At 39.4% G+C, this 19,201-nt stretch overlaps 1 protein-coding gene across 1 annotated transcript; it reads left to right on the top strand.

The window, feature by feature from the left end:
- Window positions 1-559: 559 nt before the first annotated feature.
- Window positions 560-2,470, top strand: LOC148877981 (transcription factor MYB102-like). The gene is made up of 3 exons (XM_088964774.1): window positions 560-778; window positions 1,064-1,193; window positions 1,679-2,470. Exons 1-3 carry the CDS (start codon window positions 562-564, stop codon window positions 2,112-2,114), a joined length of 783 nt encoding a protein of 260 aa, XP_088820900.1. The 5' UTR covers window positions 560-561; the 3' UTR covers window positions 2,115-2,470.
- Window positions 2,471-19,201: the final 16,731 nt, after the last annotated feature.

Raw genomic sequence — 19,201 nt, 5'->3', positions numbered from 1 at the left:
TAAAATAATATATAATAAAAATATTGTAATTCTTATTTTTTTAAATATCAAATAAAAAATATTTTATATATGTAATTTTTAATTTTTATAATTTTTTTTTGAAATTGAGCTTATGAGGTTTTGATTCAAGCTGAGCTCGAGCTCAAGGTTTTAGCTCAAACTGAGCTCAAGCTCGAGCTCGAGCCTCATACTATTCGGCTCGGCTCAGCTCGAATCCACCCTTGGTTACTATTTATAACGTTGTTTTTCCTTTAATAAATATTTTAAAATGATTTTTAGAAATGAAATTAAATTAGCACAAGTGGGCAGCTGTCTTCCACTGATCAAATGGCTTGTTATGTTGGACCTTGTATAAGTTTCCTATCTTTCCCATCTGTTTCCTACCTATTCTTTCGAACCAAACACAGGCCTAACGGTAAAAGGGAGGTTCAAATGTCGGTAATGTATATATCATGATTCAAGAATTATAAGTAGTAATTATTCAAGAAATTTCAATCAAGGGTCCCCACCCTGAATCCGCTGCCTTAAAACAGCAATGGACCAACTGTAACACGGTTTGGAATGGTGACATTTTATAAATTCCAGCAGCTTTGGTTTAAACCTTTGAGCTCAGAAAGTGTTGTTTTAAAGGAAGGTTTTCCAGACATGGTGAAATCTCCTTGCTGTGAGAGAATAGGATTAAAGAAGGGGACATGGACGCCTGAAGAAGATCAGAAGCTCATAGCTTACATCAAGAGATACGGACATTGGAACTGGCTTCAGCTCCCAAAATATGCAGGTAACAATTTCATTTTCTTCTGATTTTCTTGGTTGGGAAATGGGGAAGCGAGATGGATATGAAAAATATGAACTTGGGTTTACTCCGACTATCTCATTGATCTTGGATCTCTGCTTGTTCTGGGTAACTGCAACACGAAGAACTCCCTTAAAATTCTCTCAATTGGGTTCTTGTGGGTAAATAGTTTCCGTGGATACACCCAAGATATGTGAATTCTGGCAAGTTATAGTTTTAATGTTATACGTTGGTGTTAAATAGTACTTGTTTGCTTGGATTAATTTTCAGGTCTCTCAAGGTGCGGGAAGAGTTGTAGACTTCGATGGATGAATTACCTTCGACCGGACATTAAACGAGGGAATTACAGCAGAGAAGAAGAAGAAGCCATCATCAACTTACATGAAAAGCTTGGGAACAAGTATGGAACAATTGCATCATATCTCATGATAAGATAAATTGCATCTAATGTTTGGATGATCAGGGCTTTCTGTCATGGTTCCGTTTGGGTGCCTGCATTTGCAGTATGAGATTTCAGTATATGGATTATTACTGAAGGCAAAATCAATCTGCCTCATTTACCCGCAGACACCCTTAATGGATCAACAATTAATATCCATTTTCATTTTTCTCAATGAACCGTTCAACCTATAAGTTTAATCTGCTCTTTGAATGGTTTTTATTTTCTGACACGACCCTTTACGCAAAAAACCTATTGGGTTTGAAGCATGAACAAACAGACTATAAACCATTCAACTGTAGGGTGAGTTCCCTGAATGAGTTTCTATCCTCCAACAAATATAATCGATACTCTATCAAGATGAATTAATTAGCAATGCTAATAAGTGATTAACAATCTGGATTAAAACTAGCTTAAAATTTCTTAAGATCTCATTTTGTTTCCAGATGGACAGCAATCGCAGCGAGATTGCCGGGAAGAACGGACAACGAAATAAAAAACCACTGGAACACCCACCTAAAGAAACGGGTGGGACAAAACCAAATGGAGGCAAAAATTCACCCAGTGGAATTATCCTACTGTGAAGCCAACCAGAAGGCAGCTGAATTAGAAGCCAATTATGCCTCGATCCACAAGAGTCCAAAACGTCCAAAGCTAGAAACCTGCTCTAACAATGATCGAGTTTCTCCAAAAGAGTCTTGCGAGTACGATTCCGGCCGCAATTCCAATTTTTCATTGGGAATTGGCAAGAACACGTCGAAAGAAGAGAGTGTTGGTTCTTCAAAAGCAGTTGCAGAACTTGAACTTGATGGGAGCTTTTGGGCCAAACAATTTTCAATGGCAGAGTCGTTCTATCAAGAGAGTTTTGGTACGTTTTCTTGATGGTGATGGGTTCATGTTACCAGTTTCTCCAGTTTCCTTGGAAGAAATTGTATATTCGTATGGTTCGAATAGTGATGATAGGGTAGAGTTTGACTTCAACCTTGACGAAGAATGCTTAGTTGGGCTAAGCTAGATGGCCTAAATAATATATAGGTCCATCCACATTAATTTATGCTGCTGGTAGTTTGCAACAATGTAGCAATGAAAAATATGAAAAACCAAAAAAGAATGGGCATGCATGCATGCATGTACCCATGCTAAGGTAAATGTGAGTGTTAAGATTGGATTGTATATAATCGCCCCTCCCCCGAATCCACCTCAAACTTGATGGTAAATTATAATCTCATTTTTTAATACTTCAAATTCTCATGATCTTATTATAAAATAATCTAAAATTTTATGCATTTTTAAATGATTGTCGTAGATTGTAGGAATTTCAGAAATTCCTTATCCCCAAGAAGAAGAAGGGTTGTCCTACCCAGAACCCGTTCCATTGCCATTCCCAGCTCCCACCCACTAAGGTTTCTTTTCAGATTATTAATAAATTCTTTTTTTTCTTCAAAAAACGATTAGAAAGATTCATTTGTCATTATCATCACATATTTTTCTTTTAAATAAATCATATCCATGATAGTGGAATATGACAATACCTTTATTTGCTCGATACATTAATTGTTCCCATATCCACAGGTAGGTCCGGAGAATATGGAAATTAAGGTTTGAAGTCTCTTTTCAGACTACATTTTTTTTAGGTAGAAGGATGCATTCTGCCGAAAAATACGACACAAACATCACAACTGGCCATAAGATTGATGCGAAATTACGAATCACCAATGAAGAAATTGTTCCATCCACCTGGTCCACGATTTGGATGGAGGAAGAATGGAAGTCGTAAGAGAGGGAAGGGGGGGGGTCCCATAATTCATGTCTGGATTCATGATTTGATATTTATCTACTGTTAATTCTAGAATATATATGATCAGTTTGTCTTAATTTAGGAGCCTACGTATCTACTATCTGCCAACTCATCGTATATGGTTTCTGTCTGGGATGGATGAGAAGGGAAGGAGTTCAAATATGTGCCCTCTCTTAGATCGTGCGGAACTAACGGGACGGCAGTTAGCTCCAAATTTCATCTAAGAATCTAAAACCAAAATATCCCGCTCATAATCTCAACCTGCCCTGTATAATCCTTAACCCTCCACTTCCTTTTTCATTCGGAGCTTGGAGAAAAATCTGGGCCCGATGACCGTTCTGGCCGACACACACCGGAGGTACTCCCCGTCCGACAACGACGGTCTCTGTAGTTTAGTCTCGATATTCTATCAACCTAAGAAGGAAAGTGTTTTTTTTTTTCTTCTTTTTGATGAGAAGAATTCATGTTTTCTTCTTACTTATCAGTTATCACTGACTCAAGACAAATAATGTTTTTGCACCAAAATTTCACCTAAAGTGTCTTCTAACATCATCACCACAAGTTGGCAGGTCTCACGTTCTTTAAGTCAAACCAAGAATGGATAATAAGGATACCAATATTTTTACTGGTATATGTAACCAGACATACCAAGCACCATGTGTCTCCTTTTTCTACTGTGTTTTCATCTAATACGCAAAACAGGGCTTTCTTTCTCAGCTCAGCTCTACTTCATTCCTTGAGAATAAGAGCCAACATGCTATCAGTATCAGAACAACAGATGGAATGACATTAATCTTATTCTATGAATTAATATATTCAATGATCTATATGATCACAATCCATATATAGCTCTGTTCTTCTGTTCTTCTGTTCTTCTGTTTTTTACGTGGAAGATGAGATTGACTGTCGAATCTCCTCAAAGGTGGGGTGGCTTCCAGTTCCACCACTTAAGCTGCTATAACTAGACCACATTGCAGTCGACTTCACCTTGCCAAGCAGATATACTTCCATCCCTTCTCCTTCAGACTCCTCTGCATCTTTTATACCCTCCAACGCCTTCACTACTTGCCTCATCGTTGGACGAGTTTGGGGAAGTGCACAGCAATACCAAATGAACCACCCTCAGTTCCCTCTCAACCTCCTCAGCGTCGAACCCGGCCACAGCCCTCAGCCGTTCATCCATCGCTTTCAACAACTCTCCTCGCTCCATTAGTTCCCATTCGTGTTGGATTTTCATCTTAGTAGTGATTAAATCCAATGGGGTTTGATTGATCAATTACATGAAAAACATACCTACATATATTTCAGAAAATAGTTTCTCTTATCAAAATCAGTTTTCAACTTGTCCCACATTGGAAAACTATTAAACTTGTTTTGAAATTTTTAAATAAGAGCTTATTTACACGTGCATATTTGTGCAACATGTGCACATGTGTGCATGCGTGTATGCGACGCAATGAGGCACTTTAAAGGTGCACTTTTCTTGCATAAGGTGACTTTGACTTTTGGTGCGAAGTTGACCATTAATGTTCAATGGTCATAATTTAATTGGGTGTGATCAAGGGGTATTATTCAAAGATAACAGACATTAATTGTTAAGTACCTTTTTAACAGCCACAAGGTTTGAAATTGTGATTGTTCAACATGCATTTTTTGAACGAGTACCTTCCTCTGCTCCATGACTCTTTAGAAATTATTTAAGAAATGCGAATCAATCAAATGAACACATGTTTTTGAAAATCACTTCTGTCTCTCTCAGTTCAATATGCTATTGTTTCACAGAAAGGTTACTTCGAAAACTATTCAACTTTGTTGATTGCAGATTCTCACCCAAAGCTCTATTATATCCTGGGAACAGATTTTCCTGTAACCCAACAATAAACTCAACAGAATTGAGTGGGGGGGGGGGGAAATAGCATTCTAAAGACGGTGCCTTTAGACACGCCTCAAAGCTTCTCCTACAAGTTTTAGTGACCCCCAATTCCCAACAAGTTTAGAATGTTATTTTGCAATGGAAGCGGAAGCAAGTATGACGTCGATCAAGATAAAGAACCAAGACCTTGTTTGACTTGACCAATTCGATGGAGAAATTTTAGTCGATGGCAAGACAATATGATATTCTTTTTGGCCACATTGAAATTGTATTATCTTCTAGATCCAAATTTGCAATTACTTCCCGATTTCATTGATAAAGACTTTGAAAAACTAAATAATGAAAAAGCGAAACGAGAAGATGATTCACTTTTGTGCCGATGACACATACTGAATGCCTTATTAGAGCGGCTCTACAACTTCTACATGGAACTTTCATCTCTAAAATAAATCTAGAAGGTTTTGGACTTCAAGTACAAGGTGCAAGAAGCAAGTACGAACAAATATCTTGTTGCAGAATACTTTGACTTCACCATGAATGGCCATAAGCCCATTCTAGAGCAAATTCATGTGTTACAATTGATAGTCAATAGAATTTGATCCGTTGATATCATCCTTCCTAAGTCTTTCCAAGTGGGAGCAATAATTTTCAAACTTTCATCCTTTTGGAAGGATTACAAGAAATAGCTTTTACATAAAACAGAAGAACCTACCTTGGAGCAAATTCAGTAACTGAAAGAATGATATGATCCATCTAATGGATGCCATGATGGTTGCAGAATGGGTGGGCGAATTTCAAAAATTTTCCTACATTCTCCCAACTAGGAATCACATTCCCTAAATTTAGAATACAATATTCAAAGATTCTACTTGAACCATAATTGAACCAGATCTGAATCAAAAAGAAAAAGGGAGGATTATACCTGATCCAGAGAAATAGTATCTCTCAAAGTTGGTGTTCACGCCCAAAGAAGACACCAAGATCCGCTCCTGCTGAAGATGGCACAGCTGTGGGTGGAACGGAACCAGCAGGGTGCGTCATACACACTGGATCCTTCGCAAGAACCCTCTGGAAACTCTAAACACCGAATCTTTTTCAGTCTTTCTTGCAAGACTGATGTCAAGAACTGTTTTCTTGACTTCCTATTGCTGCAAAGATTAAATCTTGCAAGAGGGAATGACGGCGGCTAGAGGAGAACTCCTGGGACGAAAATGGCTGAATTGCTTCTCTTCTCTTTGGAGTCTGTATGAGATCTAATCTCAATTCGCAGGATGCTTTCTTGCTTCCTCAAAAACCCTTGGTTCGAAATCTGATGCATTTCTCTTAGGGTTTCTCCTCCTTTCTTCTTGATTAAGAAAACCTCATAATTAGGAGTTATCTCAATCCAAATCAGTATTTGGATAAGGGATTATCTTAATCCTATCAGTAGATTAAGTTAGTTTACTCCTGATCTTATCGGGAGGTTACTAGATTCAAATTTGATTTGAATTTGGTCTCCTAAAGTGGATAAGGTTAAAGACCCAATCCTTTTACTAACATTAATCTCAGATTCGCCCCATAGATGGGTGATCATATCAGCCCAACTCGTAATGGGCTTTTGTCCCATTAAGTGTTCAGTGTTTAACTAGTTTCCAATCTTCTGCCTAGTTGGGCTTCTTTGTATGGCGTGGGACCCAAGCATTGATCTACACACTAGCCACATGGGTTTGGCCCAGCCTTTATTACAAGTCTCAGCCGAATTGACTACAAAGCTCAGTGAACCCCTGAACCCATCACATGGATCCTATGGGCCCAACACTTACATTAAGTGGTCTCTAGGCCAAGCCATCTTATAAAAACCCAGGGACTGTGGGCAGGTGCAAGATTAGCCCATCAGGTATTACCCTAAATGGTCTTACACTTAACCTCTCAGCCCTTAATGATTAAGCACTGCCCGACAAGAGAGGACCTCTCCCTCAGCTACAAGGAACAGTGCCGCACTCTCTACTCACATTGATCCCAGGAATTAAAACCATTTGCAAACTGTACATATACATACATATATATATATATATATTTTGCAAAACAAAATTCCAACGATTGAAATCAACTGCCGGTAGTTTGGTTTCCATCAGAGAGAGTGCATTCCTGATCATTACCATTGTCCGACAAAGGGGATGATCCTGTCACTATGATCACTCACTCAAATGAATTCTCAGACTGCCCCAACATGCCCAGGTTTTGACCTCCGCTAAGGATCTCACTGATTGACATATCAAAGACAGCTCGATCCGATACCTAGTGAAGTGTCATAATCGAGTCTAGGAGTCAGGTGTAACTTTCTAGTTTTGCCCATCTATCTCCAAGGTCCAGGGCAATATTGGAAATCTGGTCCGATTGAAGGATTCAAGTAATCCCATACTACATGTGCCTTGGGTCTTACCCTGGTGGCCAAGACAAGCCATTCCAACACTTGGTAGCACACCAGTATCAGCCTTGGCAGGATAAATCTCCCCAGACTTATCCAATGGTTGTGAACATTTAAAACTAACATGATCTCTATAAGTGTCCAGTTTTAGGGTCTTATACAAAACTATACCAAACAACATGAATCAATCATGCACTTTATTTATTTACACTAAATGTCAAAAGTACATTAAATTGGATTGAAGCTAAGGGCATACAATACTGTCTAACAGCTCCCACTTGCACTTAGGTCCAATCTGGTACAAGCCGGAGTTCCATACTTTCCACGTGTTTCTCAAACACCTTCTGTGTCAGTAGCTTAGTCAATGGGTCTGCCACATTATCCGCTGATGCTACCATCTGAATTAGGATGTCTCCTCTACCAACGATCTTTCGTAGTACGTGGTACTTCCTCTTGATGTGCTTTGACTTCTAGTGGGCCCGAGGCTCTTTAGCTTGGGCGATCGCTCCATTGTTGTCACACAACAATGGGATGGGTGATGTGCTGGACAGAATCACTCCCAATTCATGTATGAATTTCTTCATCCACACAGCTTCCTTGGCAGCTTCACTTGCGGCAATGTACTCGGCCTCAGTTGTGGAATCTGCAATGGACCCCTGTTTACTGCTTTTCTAGTAAACAGCACATGATCCTATTGTGAAAACATACCCAGATGTAGACTTTCTATCATTTGGACCCGACTGAAATCCGGCATCGGTATACCCTAGAACTTGTAGTGAACTACCATCGAATACCAGACAAAACTCTTTTGTCCTTTGAAGGTATTTGAGTATGTTCTTCACAGCAGTCCAATGCTCCTGCCCTGGGTTGGCTGGGAATCTGCTTACCACACTCACCGCCTAAGCAATGTCCGGGCAAGTGCATAGCATGGCATACATGATGCTCCCTACGGCTAAGGCATAGGGAACGTCTCTCATGCCCTCAATCTCCTCAAAAGTTTTGGGAGACATCTTCTTGGAGAGAGTGACTCCATGCCTGAAAGGAACATTTCCTTTCTTGGAGTTCTCCATGTTGTATTTTTTGACAATTTTGTCAATGTAAGCAGCCTGGGATAATCCAATTATCCGCTTTGATCTATCTCTATAGAGTCGAAGACCCAGTATATATGAAGCTTCTCCAAGATCTTTCATGGAGAACTACTATGATAGCCATACCTTGACCGAAGTCAACATTCCTACATCATTCCCCATGAGTAGGATATCGTCCACGTACAACACCAAAAATGTGATCTTATCCCCACTGGACTTCCTGTAAACACAGGGCTCATCCGGATTCTACTCAAAGTCAAACGTTTTGACGGAAGAATCAGAACGGATGTTCCAACTCCTAGAAGCCTACTTAAGTCCATATATGGATCTATTGAGTTTACATACCATGTGTTCCTGACCAGCAGCAATGAAGCATTGCGGCTGCTGTATGTAGATATCTTCACTAAGATCTCCATTCAGGAACGCGGTTTTGACATCCATCTACCAAATCTCATAGTCATGGTACGCTGCTATAGCTAGTAGGATCCTAATGGATTTAAGCATGGCCACAGGCGAAAAGGTTTCCTCATAATCAATGCCTTCTTTCTAAGTATATCCTTTTGCCACCAAACGAGCTTTGTAGGTCTCAACCTGCCATCGGGGCCCATATTCCTCTTTTAGATCCATTTGCAACCAATTGCTTTTACCCCGGAGGGCGGATCTACTAGAGTCTAGACCCCATTGGTCTCCATCGAGTCCATCTCAGCTTTCATGGCCTCCACCCACTTTTGGGAATCTATGTCTAACATAGCCTCCGCGTAAGTTACGGGATCCTCCTCACTAGTCAAGGTTTCCACCAGGTAACTATCCTGGTCATAACCATATCGAACTGGTGGCCTAGATACCCGAGTGGATCTTCTAGGTTGGTCACTACTTGAAACCTGTAGGACATCTTCCACTGTTCCTGAGCTCTCCTCATCAAGAACTATTTCCTGATGATGGGTGTCCAAGATGTATTCGGTTTCTAAGAATTGGGCGTTTCGACTGCAGAACACTTTCTGCTCACTTGGGTCATAGAATAGATAACCCACCGAATCTTTTGGGTAACCTATAAATAGGCAATGACTGGTTTTGGATTCCAACTTATTTGCACTTGTTCTTTTAACGTGTGTAGGACAACCCCAAATCTTCAAGTATCTTACATTTGGCTTCCTTCCGGTCCACAGTTCATATGGAGCCTTCGGAACCGATTTGGTTGGAACCCGATTCAGTACGTAGATAACAGTCTCTAATGCATCTCCCCAAAAGGATGTGGGTAATTCTGAGCATATGAGAAGTGATCGAACCATGTCCAACAAGGTCTTATTCCTCCTCTCTGAAACACCATTGAGTTGAGGTGTGGGAGGAGGAGCTAATTGTGACACTATCCCGTAGTCATTTAAGTAGTCTCTGAATTCGTGAGAGAGACACTTGCCACCTCGATCTGATCGAAGGGCCTAAATTTCTCTCCCTAACTGTTTCTTGACTTCCTGTCTGAATTCTTTGAACTTTTCAAAGGATTCAGACTTATGTCTCATTAGGTACACATAACCATATCGTGAAAAATCATCTGTAAAGGAGATGAAATACACGTGTTGATTTCGTATCCTAACACTCAAGGGACCACATACATCAGTATGTATTAGGTCAAGTGTGCCTACAGATCTTTCAGGCTTACCATCAAATGGCCGCTTAGTCATCTTACCTTGAAGGCAAGGCTCACAAGTGGGAAGATTTTCTATGGTTAGAAAATCTAAAGGACCATCCTTTACTTGCCTTGTGATTCGGTCAACACCGATATGGCCAAGTCGGTAATGCCAGAGGCACGTGGGATTTACTGTATCACGATTCCTTTTCTTGGGATTTTTGACCGACGTAGTTTCAATTAAGTTAGTTTCCAGAGAAGGATGTAGAACATAAAGACTGTTCTCTAGTTCCCCGCATGTGATGAATTTGTTATTCCATTTAACAGTAATCATATTACTAAAATAAATAGTATATCCATCAGCACACAGCTTAGAAACAGAAATTAAATTTCTTCTCAAGTTCTATACATAAAGACAATCTTTAAATACAAGCACTCATTCTCTAAATACTAATTCTACGGTTCCTATTGCCGCAGCTGCAACACTTGCAGTCGTTCCCAAGAATAGTGTCACTTCGCCTTCACTCAATCTTCTGCTAAATTTGAACCCCTGCAATGAGTTATACGCATGAGTTGAAGCCCCGGAGTCAACACACCAGGACACAGAAGTAACTAACATATTAGTTTCCATGACACAAGTTTTGACATTACCTTTCTTAGATTCCAAGTAGGCAGGACAGTTCCTCTTCCAGTGGCTGGTCTGCTTGCAGAAGTGACAGACATCAGATGCCTTGTTCTTCTTCTGCTTCTTGGGTTTGGCAACTTTCTTCTGGGGCTTCTTTGCCTTTCTCTTTTTCTTGCCCAATTTGTTAGCTTCAGCAAGCATAACCACAGGCTCATCCTTCTTGAAGGAAGAGGGCAAAGAATTCAGGATGGCATCCACTTGCATGCCAAGATCTAGCCCGGATCCAAGAGCTTCTAGTTCGTTAATGTAGCCCATCATTCGATGACAGTGGTCATAAACTTTCTGCCCTTTGGTCATCTGCGCGGTCATGAACAATTTCAGGAACTTCTGTCGAGTAGAACGGTTCTGCTCTTCATACAACGTCTTTAGACTATCCAATATGTCCTTGGCTAGTTCGATTTGATCGAACTGCCTCTGTATTGAGTTGTCTAGTGATGCAATGACAAAGCAGCGAGCTAGGGAGTTCTTATCCTCCCAATCTTGGTAGTCTCTCCTATGGGCCTCAGAAGCCCTATCACCCGGATGCTCTAGGGTAGGATTTTTCACCACCTTATCTAAACTTTTCAGAAGTTAGGACCAGCTCTGTACCAGTCGGCATAGTTTGGGCCCTTAAGCTTGTTATCATCTAGAAGCTTTGCGAATTGACCGTTTGCCATTTTTTGATAAAACAACAAAGACGTTAGTCCACAACCTTAGTGCTTTTAATCTATGTTCCATTCACATTTGTTCATCTCTAAGGTTTTTCTCCTTTCTCAATGACAGAGACAATGAAAATGTCTCTGGAAATGTGGAAAATCACATGGGGTGCGTGAAGCCAACTATTTCAGTTGCATAACCCCACCACCTTTCTGCGACAGATCATATCCACTCATCAAATGAGTTTCCCTTTGGCCTCTATTAGACAAGGTTCAAAACCGTTTTCAGGTAAACCTTTCTGTCCAGTGAGTGCACACCCATCGTATTCAGGTTACGCCAAGGTACCGTGAGAGAGTTCCCATTTTCTGGTGAAGCCCCTCCTACATCATTCTATGACACCCCTATCATCTTATGAAACACTCTAATAGATCCAACAGCAAATGGATAGCCCAATTTTATGGTGTGTTTCCTCATTACTGAAGGACCCATCATTGTGCTAATGACAGAAGGCCTTTAGGGAGTCCATCATATGGATCTCCCTATCACATGCATTCATATCTGTTAGAGGGAATAAAGAAATTACGCCCTAGTTCTAATTTTAGGTCAAACCAAAGTGGCTCCCACTGACTTTCACAAAGTCAGATTTCTAATGGGCCTTAATTGGCTAGGGGTTCCGTACGCATCCCTTTTTAGGGTTGTAGGGCCCACCAAGAAAGGAAGGATCATCCAATGACCTTAAGGGACACCATGGCAATGATGTGCATTCAATCATAGTGTGCGCAAGAGCCACTAACAAGTTATCATGGGCCAAGTGCTTATGACCCATGGTCGCAGCACATCAAACATCCAATCATCACATGTAAAGGAAGAATTGATCCAATCAGTTAACTACTGTAAAGCCCATTAAACGACCCATTTGAAATCCATAACATTAACAATTAATGTCTACTAGGTGTATGGGCTGAATCGCAGTTAGCAGTTCGGCCCATACAGCAATTCTCACAAGAGTGGGCTTTTACAGTTTTAACCCTTTTAAAATTGGGCTTTCAGGTGGGCCGAATTAACCCCTGTAATTGAATATCAGATTTGGAACAGCAAAGTGTGAGAAGAATGGACTGAAAAACAGAGTCCCCTTCGAACCCTAGATTTAGTCTAGACAATTTTGGTCCAATTTGGTCCAAAATGGTCCGAAACTGATTTTCAATTCAAGAATTAGTTCATCAAAAATCTGAAATTAAAAAAATTGATTTTAAGCAATCACAAAACAACTATGGACTGTTCGCACCACCTGCAAAACAGAGGTTAATCACTAGGGTTGCAGTTTCACAAACTGCAAATCGCAGATAGTGATTTCTCCATTTGCAAATCTCCAGCGCCGCCTTCTTCTTCCTTCTTCTTCAATCAAGAAAAAATAAAAAACAGAAATCCTATTTCTATTAATTTATTACATTCTTGATCAAATCCTATACATTCAGTCTAGAAAAATAAAAAAAAAAATATTTACAGACCGAATTGAATAAAATAAATGAATAAAAGGGAAAAAGGGTGCGCAGACCATCTGCGCCCAATCTGCACTGCGATCTCCAGGTTTGAACAGTCCATCAAATCAAAATAAATAAAGAACAGTTCTAAATAAATTTTGGATTTAACAAAAATTAATTTCAAATCAATCGCCCTCAACAAGAAACAATTTCTTGAAAAAGAAAACAATCTGCGCAAATCTTGGCAGAACAACTTCTGTCCATTTGCGCAAGTTCAGATCTGATTTTCTTTTGGTTCAAGATTTGAACCTATGGCTCTGATACTACTGAAAGAATGATAGGATCCATCGAATGGACGCCATGATGGTTGCGGAGTGGGTGGGCGAATTTCAAAAATTTTCCTACCTTCTCCCAACTAGGAATCATATTCCCTAAATTTAGAATACAATATTCAAGAATTCTACTTGAACCATAATCAAACCAGATCTGAACCAAAAAGAAAAAGGGAGGGTTATACCTGATCCGGAGAAACAATATCTCTCAAAGTTGGTGTTCACGCCCAAAGAATACACCAAGATCCGCTCCTGCTGAAGATGACACAGTTGTGGGTGGAACGGAACCAACAGGGTGCGTCATACACATTGGATCCTTCGCAAGAACCCTCTGGAAACTCTAAACACCGAATCTTTTTCAGTCTTTCTAGCAAGACTAATGTCAAGAACTGTTTTCTTGACTTCCTATTGCTGCAAAGATCAAATCTTGCTAGAGGGAATGGCGGCGGCTGGAGGAGAACTCCTGAGACGAAGATGGCTGAATTGCTTCTCTTCTCTCTGGAGTCTGTATGAGATCTAATCTCAATTCGTAGGATGCTTTCTTGCTTCCTCAAAAACCCCTGGTTCGAAATCTGATGTATTTCTCTTAGGGTTTCTCCTCCTTTCTTCTTGATTAAGAAAACATCATAATTAGGAGTTATCCCAATCCAAATCAGTATTTGGATAAGGGATTATCTTAATCCTATCAGCAGATTAAGTTAGTTTAGTCCTGATCTTATCAGGAGGTTACTAGATTCAAATCTGATTTGAATTTGGTCTCCCAAAGTGGATAAGGTTAAAGGCCCACTCCTTTTACTAACATTAATCTCAGATTCGCCCCATAGATGGGTGGTCATATCAGCGCAGCTTGTAAAGGGCTTTTGGCCCATTAAGTGTTCAGTGTTTAACTAGTTTCTAATCTGCCGCCTAGTTGGGCTTCTTTGTATGGCGTGGGACCCAAGCATTGATCTACACACCAGTCACATGGGTTCGGCCTAGCCTTTATTACAAGATTCAGCCGAATTCACTGAAAAGCTCAATGAACCCCTGAACCCATCACATGGATCCTATGGGCCCAACACTTACATTAAGTGGTCCTTGGGCCAAGCCATCTTATAAAAACGTAGGGACTGTGGGCAGGTGTAAGATTAGCCCATCAGGTATTATCCTAAATGGTCTTACACTTAACCTCTCAGCCCTTAATGATCAAGCACTGTCCGACAAGAGAGGACCTCTCCCTTAGCTGCAAGGAACAGTGCCGCACTCTCCACTCACATGGATCCCGGGAATTAAAACCATTTGCAAACCTTTTTGAAACCGTACATATACATATACATATATATATATATATATATATATATATATATATATATATATATATTTTGCAAAACAAAATTCCAACAATTGAAATCAACTCAGAGAGAGTGCATTCCCGATCATTACCATTGTCCGACAAAGGGGCTGATCCTGTTACTATGATCACTCACTCAGATGAATTCTCAAACTACCCCAACATGACTATGTTTTGACCCCCGCTAAGGATCTCACTGATTGACATATCAAAGACAGCCCGATCCGACACCTAGTGAAGTGTCATAATCGAGTCTAGGAGTCAGGTGTCACTTTTCAGTTTTGCCCATCTGTCTCCAAGGTCCAGGGCAATACTGGAAATCTGGTCCGGTTCAATGATTCAAGTAATCCCATACTGCATGTGCCTTGTGTTTTACCCTGGTGTCGAGACAAGCCATCCCAACACTTGGTGGCACACCAGTATCAGCCTTGGTAGGATAAATTTTCCTAGACTTATATAATGGTTATGAACATTTAAAACTAACACGAGTCTTTATAAGTGTCCAGTTTTAGGGTCTTACATAGAATTATACCAAACAAAATGAATCAAACATGCACTTTATTTATTTACACTAAATGTCCAAAGTACATCAAATTGGATTGAAGCTAAGGACATACAAAACTGTCTAACAGTAACACCTTCGTAGTGAAGAAGACTCAACCAAAGGTGACTTCCCTTCTTCTATGGCCCATAGGCGACCTCAAGAATCAAGACCCCAAACCCAAATAGGTCAGTCTGTGCAGACACCCCACCGCTGCAAACCACTTTGGGAGCCATGTAGCCCACAGTTCCGACCACACATGCTGTGCTAGCCACCTGGCTGTGCTCATGAATTTGAGCCAACCCGAAATCTCCCAACCCACCATTCATATCTCTGTTGAGCAATACACTACTGGTTTTTATGTCTCTATGCAGGACTCTAACTTCCCAGCCCTCGTGCAAGTACAAGACCTCAGCGGCCACATACTTCAACATTCTCACCCTATCTTCCCAACCCAACATCATACTCTACAGCAACATCAAACTCCCCTTCTCTCTCTTGCCCCAACCTCTTAGCCCAACTAAGCTTCTATGCTTTAATCGGCCCAGACTCGATACCTCAGGTGTGTCTACCTTCATTAGTTTCGACACGGGCAAAAAGTATCTCTGGTGTGTCTGCGGGAATGGTCGTTGGCGCCAGATTTCTTGTCAAGCTCTGATGGAGGAGGAAGTGCAAAGGGTTATACAGAAAAGGTTAGAGAGACGAGAAATTATGAGCGGGACATTTTCATTTTAGAGACTTTTGGGTGAAATTTGGAATTAACGGGATAAGCTAATGTTTAGCTCTGCGCCATCTGAGGGGGAATTTGTATGGAAAAACACGCGGCCAATTTCTATTGTGTGGGACATTTTTGGGGTGCCAACGGTGGGGTGAAGATTCATGGTCGAATTATAGCAAGGCCAGTCATTCGGATTCGGACTTGGTAGGAAATGAATTAATGCAACTCTGAAAAGCCTTCTCTCTAAGACAGATATGATGGGACACCGATAGATATATGTTCCTTATCTAGAATAAGCCCTTGCTTTTAGGATTTTTAAAGGAATTGCTGAAGAAACAAATAGCCAAGAAATTTTTTTCTTTCTTTAGATTTAATTAGTTAGATAAGTTTACATGTTCACCGGTATTAGAGAAATCGACTTCCATGCTTATAAGACCGTGCTCACACCATTCGCACAATGTCTTAGAATTGAGAATACTCTTCATGAAAAAAAGCATACAAGCATCAATATATATATTCTCAATATAAGGAAGGCTGTAAAGAGTTATATTAATAGTGTGAGCACTGAAGCCAATCTCGGTATTAGACTATTAGTAGACTTGTTTCGGGGCTGGGTCAGGCTGGGTTCGGGCCGGGCTTTTACTCATCATTAATGAAAATATGTTAGGCCCGAGCCTGAGCCTGGCCCGATCAACAGGCCAATAATTTGGGCCCGAACCCGGCCTTGATAAAAAGTCTGAAGCCCGAGCCCGAGCCCGAAGCCCGACCTAATAAGAAAATATAAATTTTCCTATTCAAATTAAAATTAAAAATTCATATGGTTTTTTTGTTCTATTTAAATGAACAATGGGCCTACAATATGGTTTTTTTCCTTTCTTTTACGTTTTAAAACATAGCCCGAGCCCGGCCCTAATAAAAAGTTTGAAGCCCAAGCCCGATCTAATAAAAAAAATTACAATTTTCCTATTCAAATTAAAATTAAAAATTCAGATGTTTTTTTTTTTCTATTTAAATGAACAATGGGCCTATAAGATGGTTTTTTCCCTTTCTTTTACGTTTTAAAACATAGTTTTACATTCTTAAATCAAAAAATTTATTCAAATAATCACATAACCCATTTTACGTCTAATTTTAGGTATGGCCGGGCTATTTTGGCAAAACCCGAGCCCGGCTTGAATTTATTGTGGGTCGGGCTTTTTGGCCCGAGTTTAAGCCCACTAGCCAATAAACATGTTTAAGCCCGTCCGGGGGCCGGGCCGGTCCAGGCTGGCCCGTCGGGCCACCTGGCCCATGAACAGGTCTAACTACTAGTAGACTATCAGGGTTTCCCATTCCTCATGAGCCATGGCAACATAGGATTGCAATTTGTTGGGTGAAATCGGAGTACGAGGCTGAATTGATCCTACTATTGGGCCTGATATACAAGCCCGACCCGTCTTTACAATATATCTAACATAGTGAAGGTTAATCAGTTCACTGCTCTTAATTTCCGGTTAGGAGATCCAGCTTCAAATCCATGGTTTTTAAAAAACAACCTAAAAATAGAAGTGTTCTAGCCATCGATTTTTGGGTCGATGGTCTGATTGTCCAGTTCGAACAACAACCCGTTCTGATAAATAGATTAAAAAAATAAAAAAAAATTAAAAATAAAAATAGTCAAAACCATTGAATAGGTCAATAGATCAACAGTTTGACCACCTGAGCCAACAGATCGTTGAAATTATTGAATTTTTCAATGATTTTTAGCCAAAGACCGGGTTTAGAGTAAAACAGAACCGATTGCCTAAATGATTCTTAGACCGAACAATCCAACCATTCAGATCAACAGCGGTTCAAAAACATGTTCACATCTATATTGTTGAAATGTAGTTGAGACCAAATATTTGTTTCTTGATCTCAATTTGAAAAAAGTACAAATACAAATATATACAGTACAAATTCATACAAAATAATACAAAATAAAAGGTTTTGTGCTCTACATATTTATATTTATACCCTTCTAAATGGAAACTTCAGTACACGAAGAAAGAAAGCAGGCAGTCCAGGACCGGCAATAGCATCAAAAGCACATGAATTACAAATCACTCAGACTCAGAGGTCATTTATAAATAAATAAATAAACAAACTCTAGAATCAATTTGACCTTTTTTTTCGCTTGACAGTGTCTTACAATATTGCTTACTCTTTCGATGAGGTGAAAAAAGATTCCTGCAAATCTTCTACAAACACTATAATAATAATATCCTTGAGAATAAAATGAAAGTCCGAAGCCGCATGTGTGGCAAAACAAGGTTTTTCTCTTACTTGTTTGCATACTGGTCAGGGGTTCCTGATTTTTTTCCCCTATCTTGTAACGGACTCTCTAACTCTTTCTTAACTAAGTTGAATGGATTAAGCCTTTGGGCATTTTCTATAAGAAAACTGATATGGGATTCTGTTAGGCTCATTTGGGGAGAATGTAAATATAAATGTTCAGTACATCTAGTATTTTTAAATCTTTCCAAACTAAGTTGAATGGATTCAGCAAAATCTAAATCTAATTCAATTATTGAAAATTTTCATTCAAATGTGATCCAAAATTCCCTCAGTTCTGAAGACCTCATATTTGAATATAAATCCTAATAGACTTAGAGTGAATTCAAATTTAATCCGCTTTTTCTTTAATTTTTTAAAATATAAAAAAATTAAAAAGTTTATTACTTTTTAACTTTTATATATAATAAATTAATATAAATATAACACATTAAATTTATTATATATAAATTCATATATAAATATATAAAAATATATTTTTTTATAATTTTAAATATATTATATAAATTTTATATATTAAAATCAATAATATTATAGTATAATAAAATTTTGAATTTAATCAGGTTTGGTGGAGTCAAATTTTAATCTGATCCTATTATTAATCGGGAGATAGTGTTGTGGGTATCATTAACTTACCTACATATGTCACACATGCATCTCTCTCCCCCCTTTTCCAACTCCCCATTCATTATGCTTTCTCTACTTTTTATCATTGTTATTACTTCTCGAGGGTGCAATTTGGGCCATATTAGCCTAAATTCAACCTGAAAAAAAGGCTGTGAAGAGACTCCAAGCAATTTCCTCTCCTTTTTTATTCTTTCTCTTTTTTCTTTCTTTTGAATTGAGATGATTTGATTATTAGATACAATCTTTCTTGTAACATAGATGCAATCAGGATTAACTTAATGTGATGGATGTGTTAAGAGTTGTGTAACCAATAATAATACTCTACATCCGGTCATCTTAGGAATGCAAATCAGGTATCCAGCTTGCACCCTTAAGTCATGCACTGATGCACATGAGGTGAGAGTTTAAGTTGGATGCATGCCGTAGACTAACCCACATCCATGAATGACCCATCTGTACAGGTGTGTAGAAATAGGTTAGGGAGAAATACTTCCCTCATTGGACAAAGGATTTTTT

This window comes from Nelumbo lutea, chromosome 1 (genome assembly GCF_056320005.1).
Source record: "Nelumbo lutea isolate HS-2025 chromosome 1, American lotus-T2T, whole genome shotgun sequence".
NCBI lineage: Eukaryota > Viridiplantae > Streptophyta > Magnoliopsida > Proteales > Nelumbonaceae > Nelumbo > Nelumbo lutea.
The sequence above is the reverse complement of the archived record's forward strand: the minus strand, read 5'-3'. Positions and strand labels throughout refer to the sequence as shown.

What these genes read in the sequence shown, in the direction of transcription:
- LOC148877981 (XM_088964774.1), top strand. Translation starts at nt 562, where the DNA reads ATGGTGACATTTTATAAATTCCAGCAGCTTTGGTTTAAACCTTTGAGC. An exon ending in TCAGCTCCCAAAATATGCAG is followed by an intron (nt 779 to 1,063) that starts GTAACAATTTCA and finishes ATTAATTTTCAG; the next exon opens with GTCTCTCAAGGTGCGGGAAG. An exon ending in CATGAAAAGCTTGGGAACAA is followed by an intron (nt 1,194 to 1,678) that starts GTATGGAACAAT and finishes TTTTGTTTCCAG; the next exon opens with ATGGACAGCAATCGCAGCGA.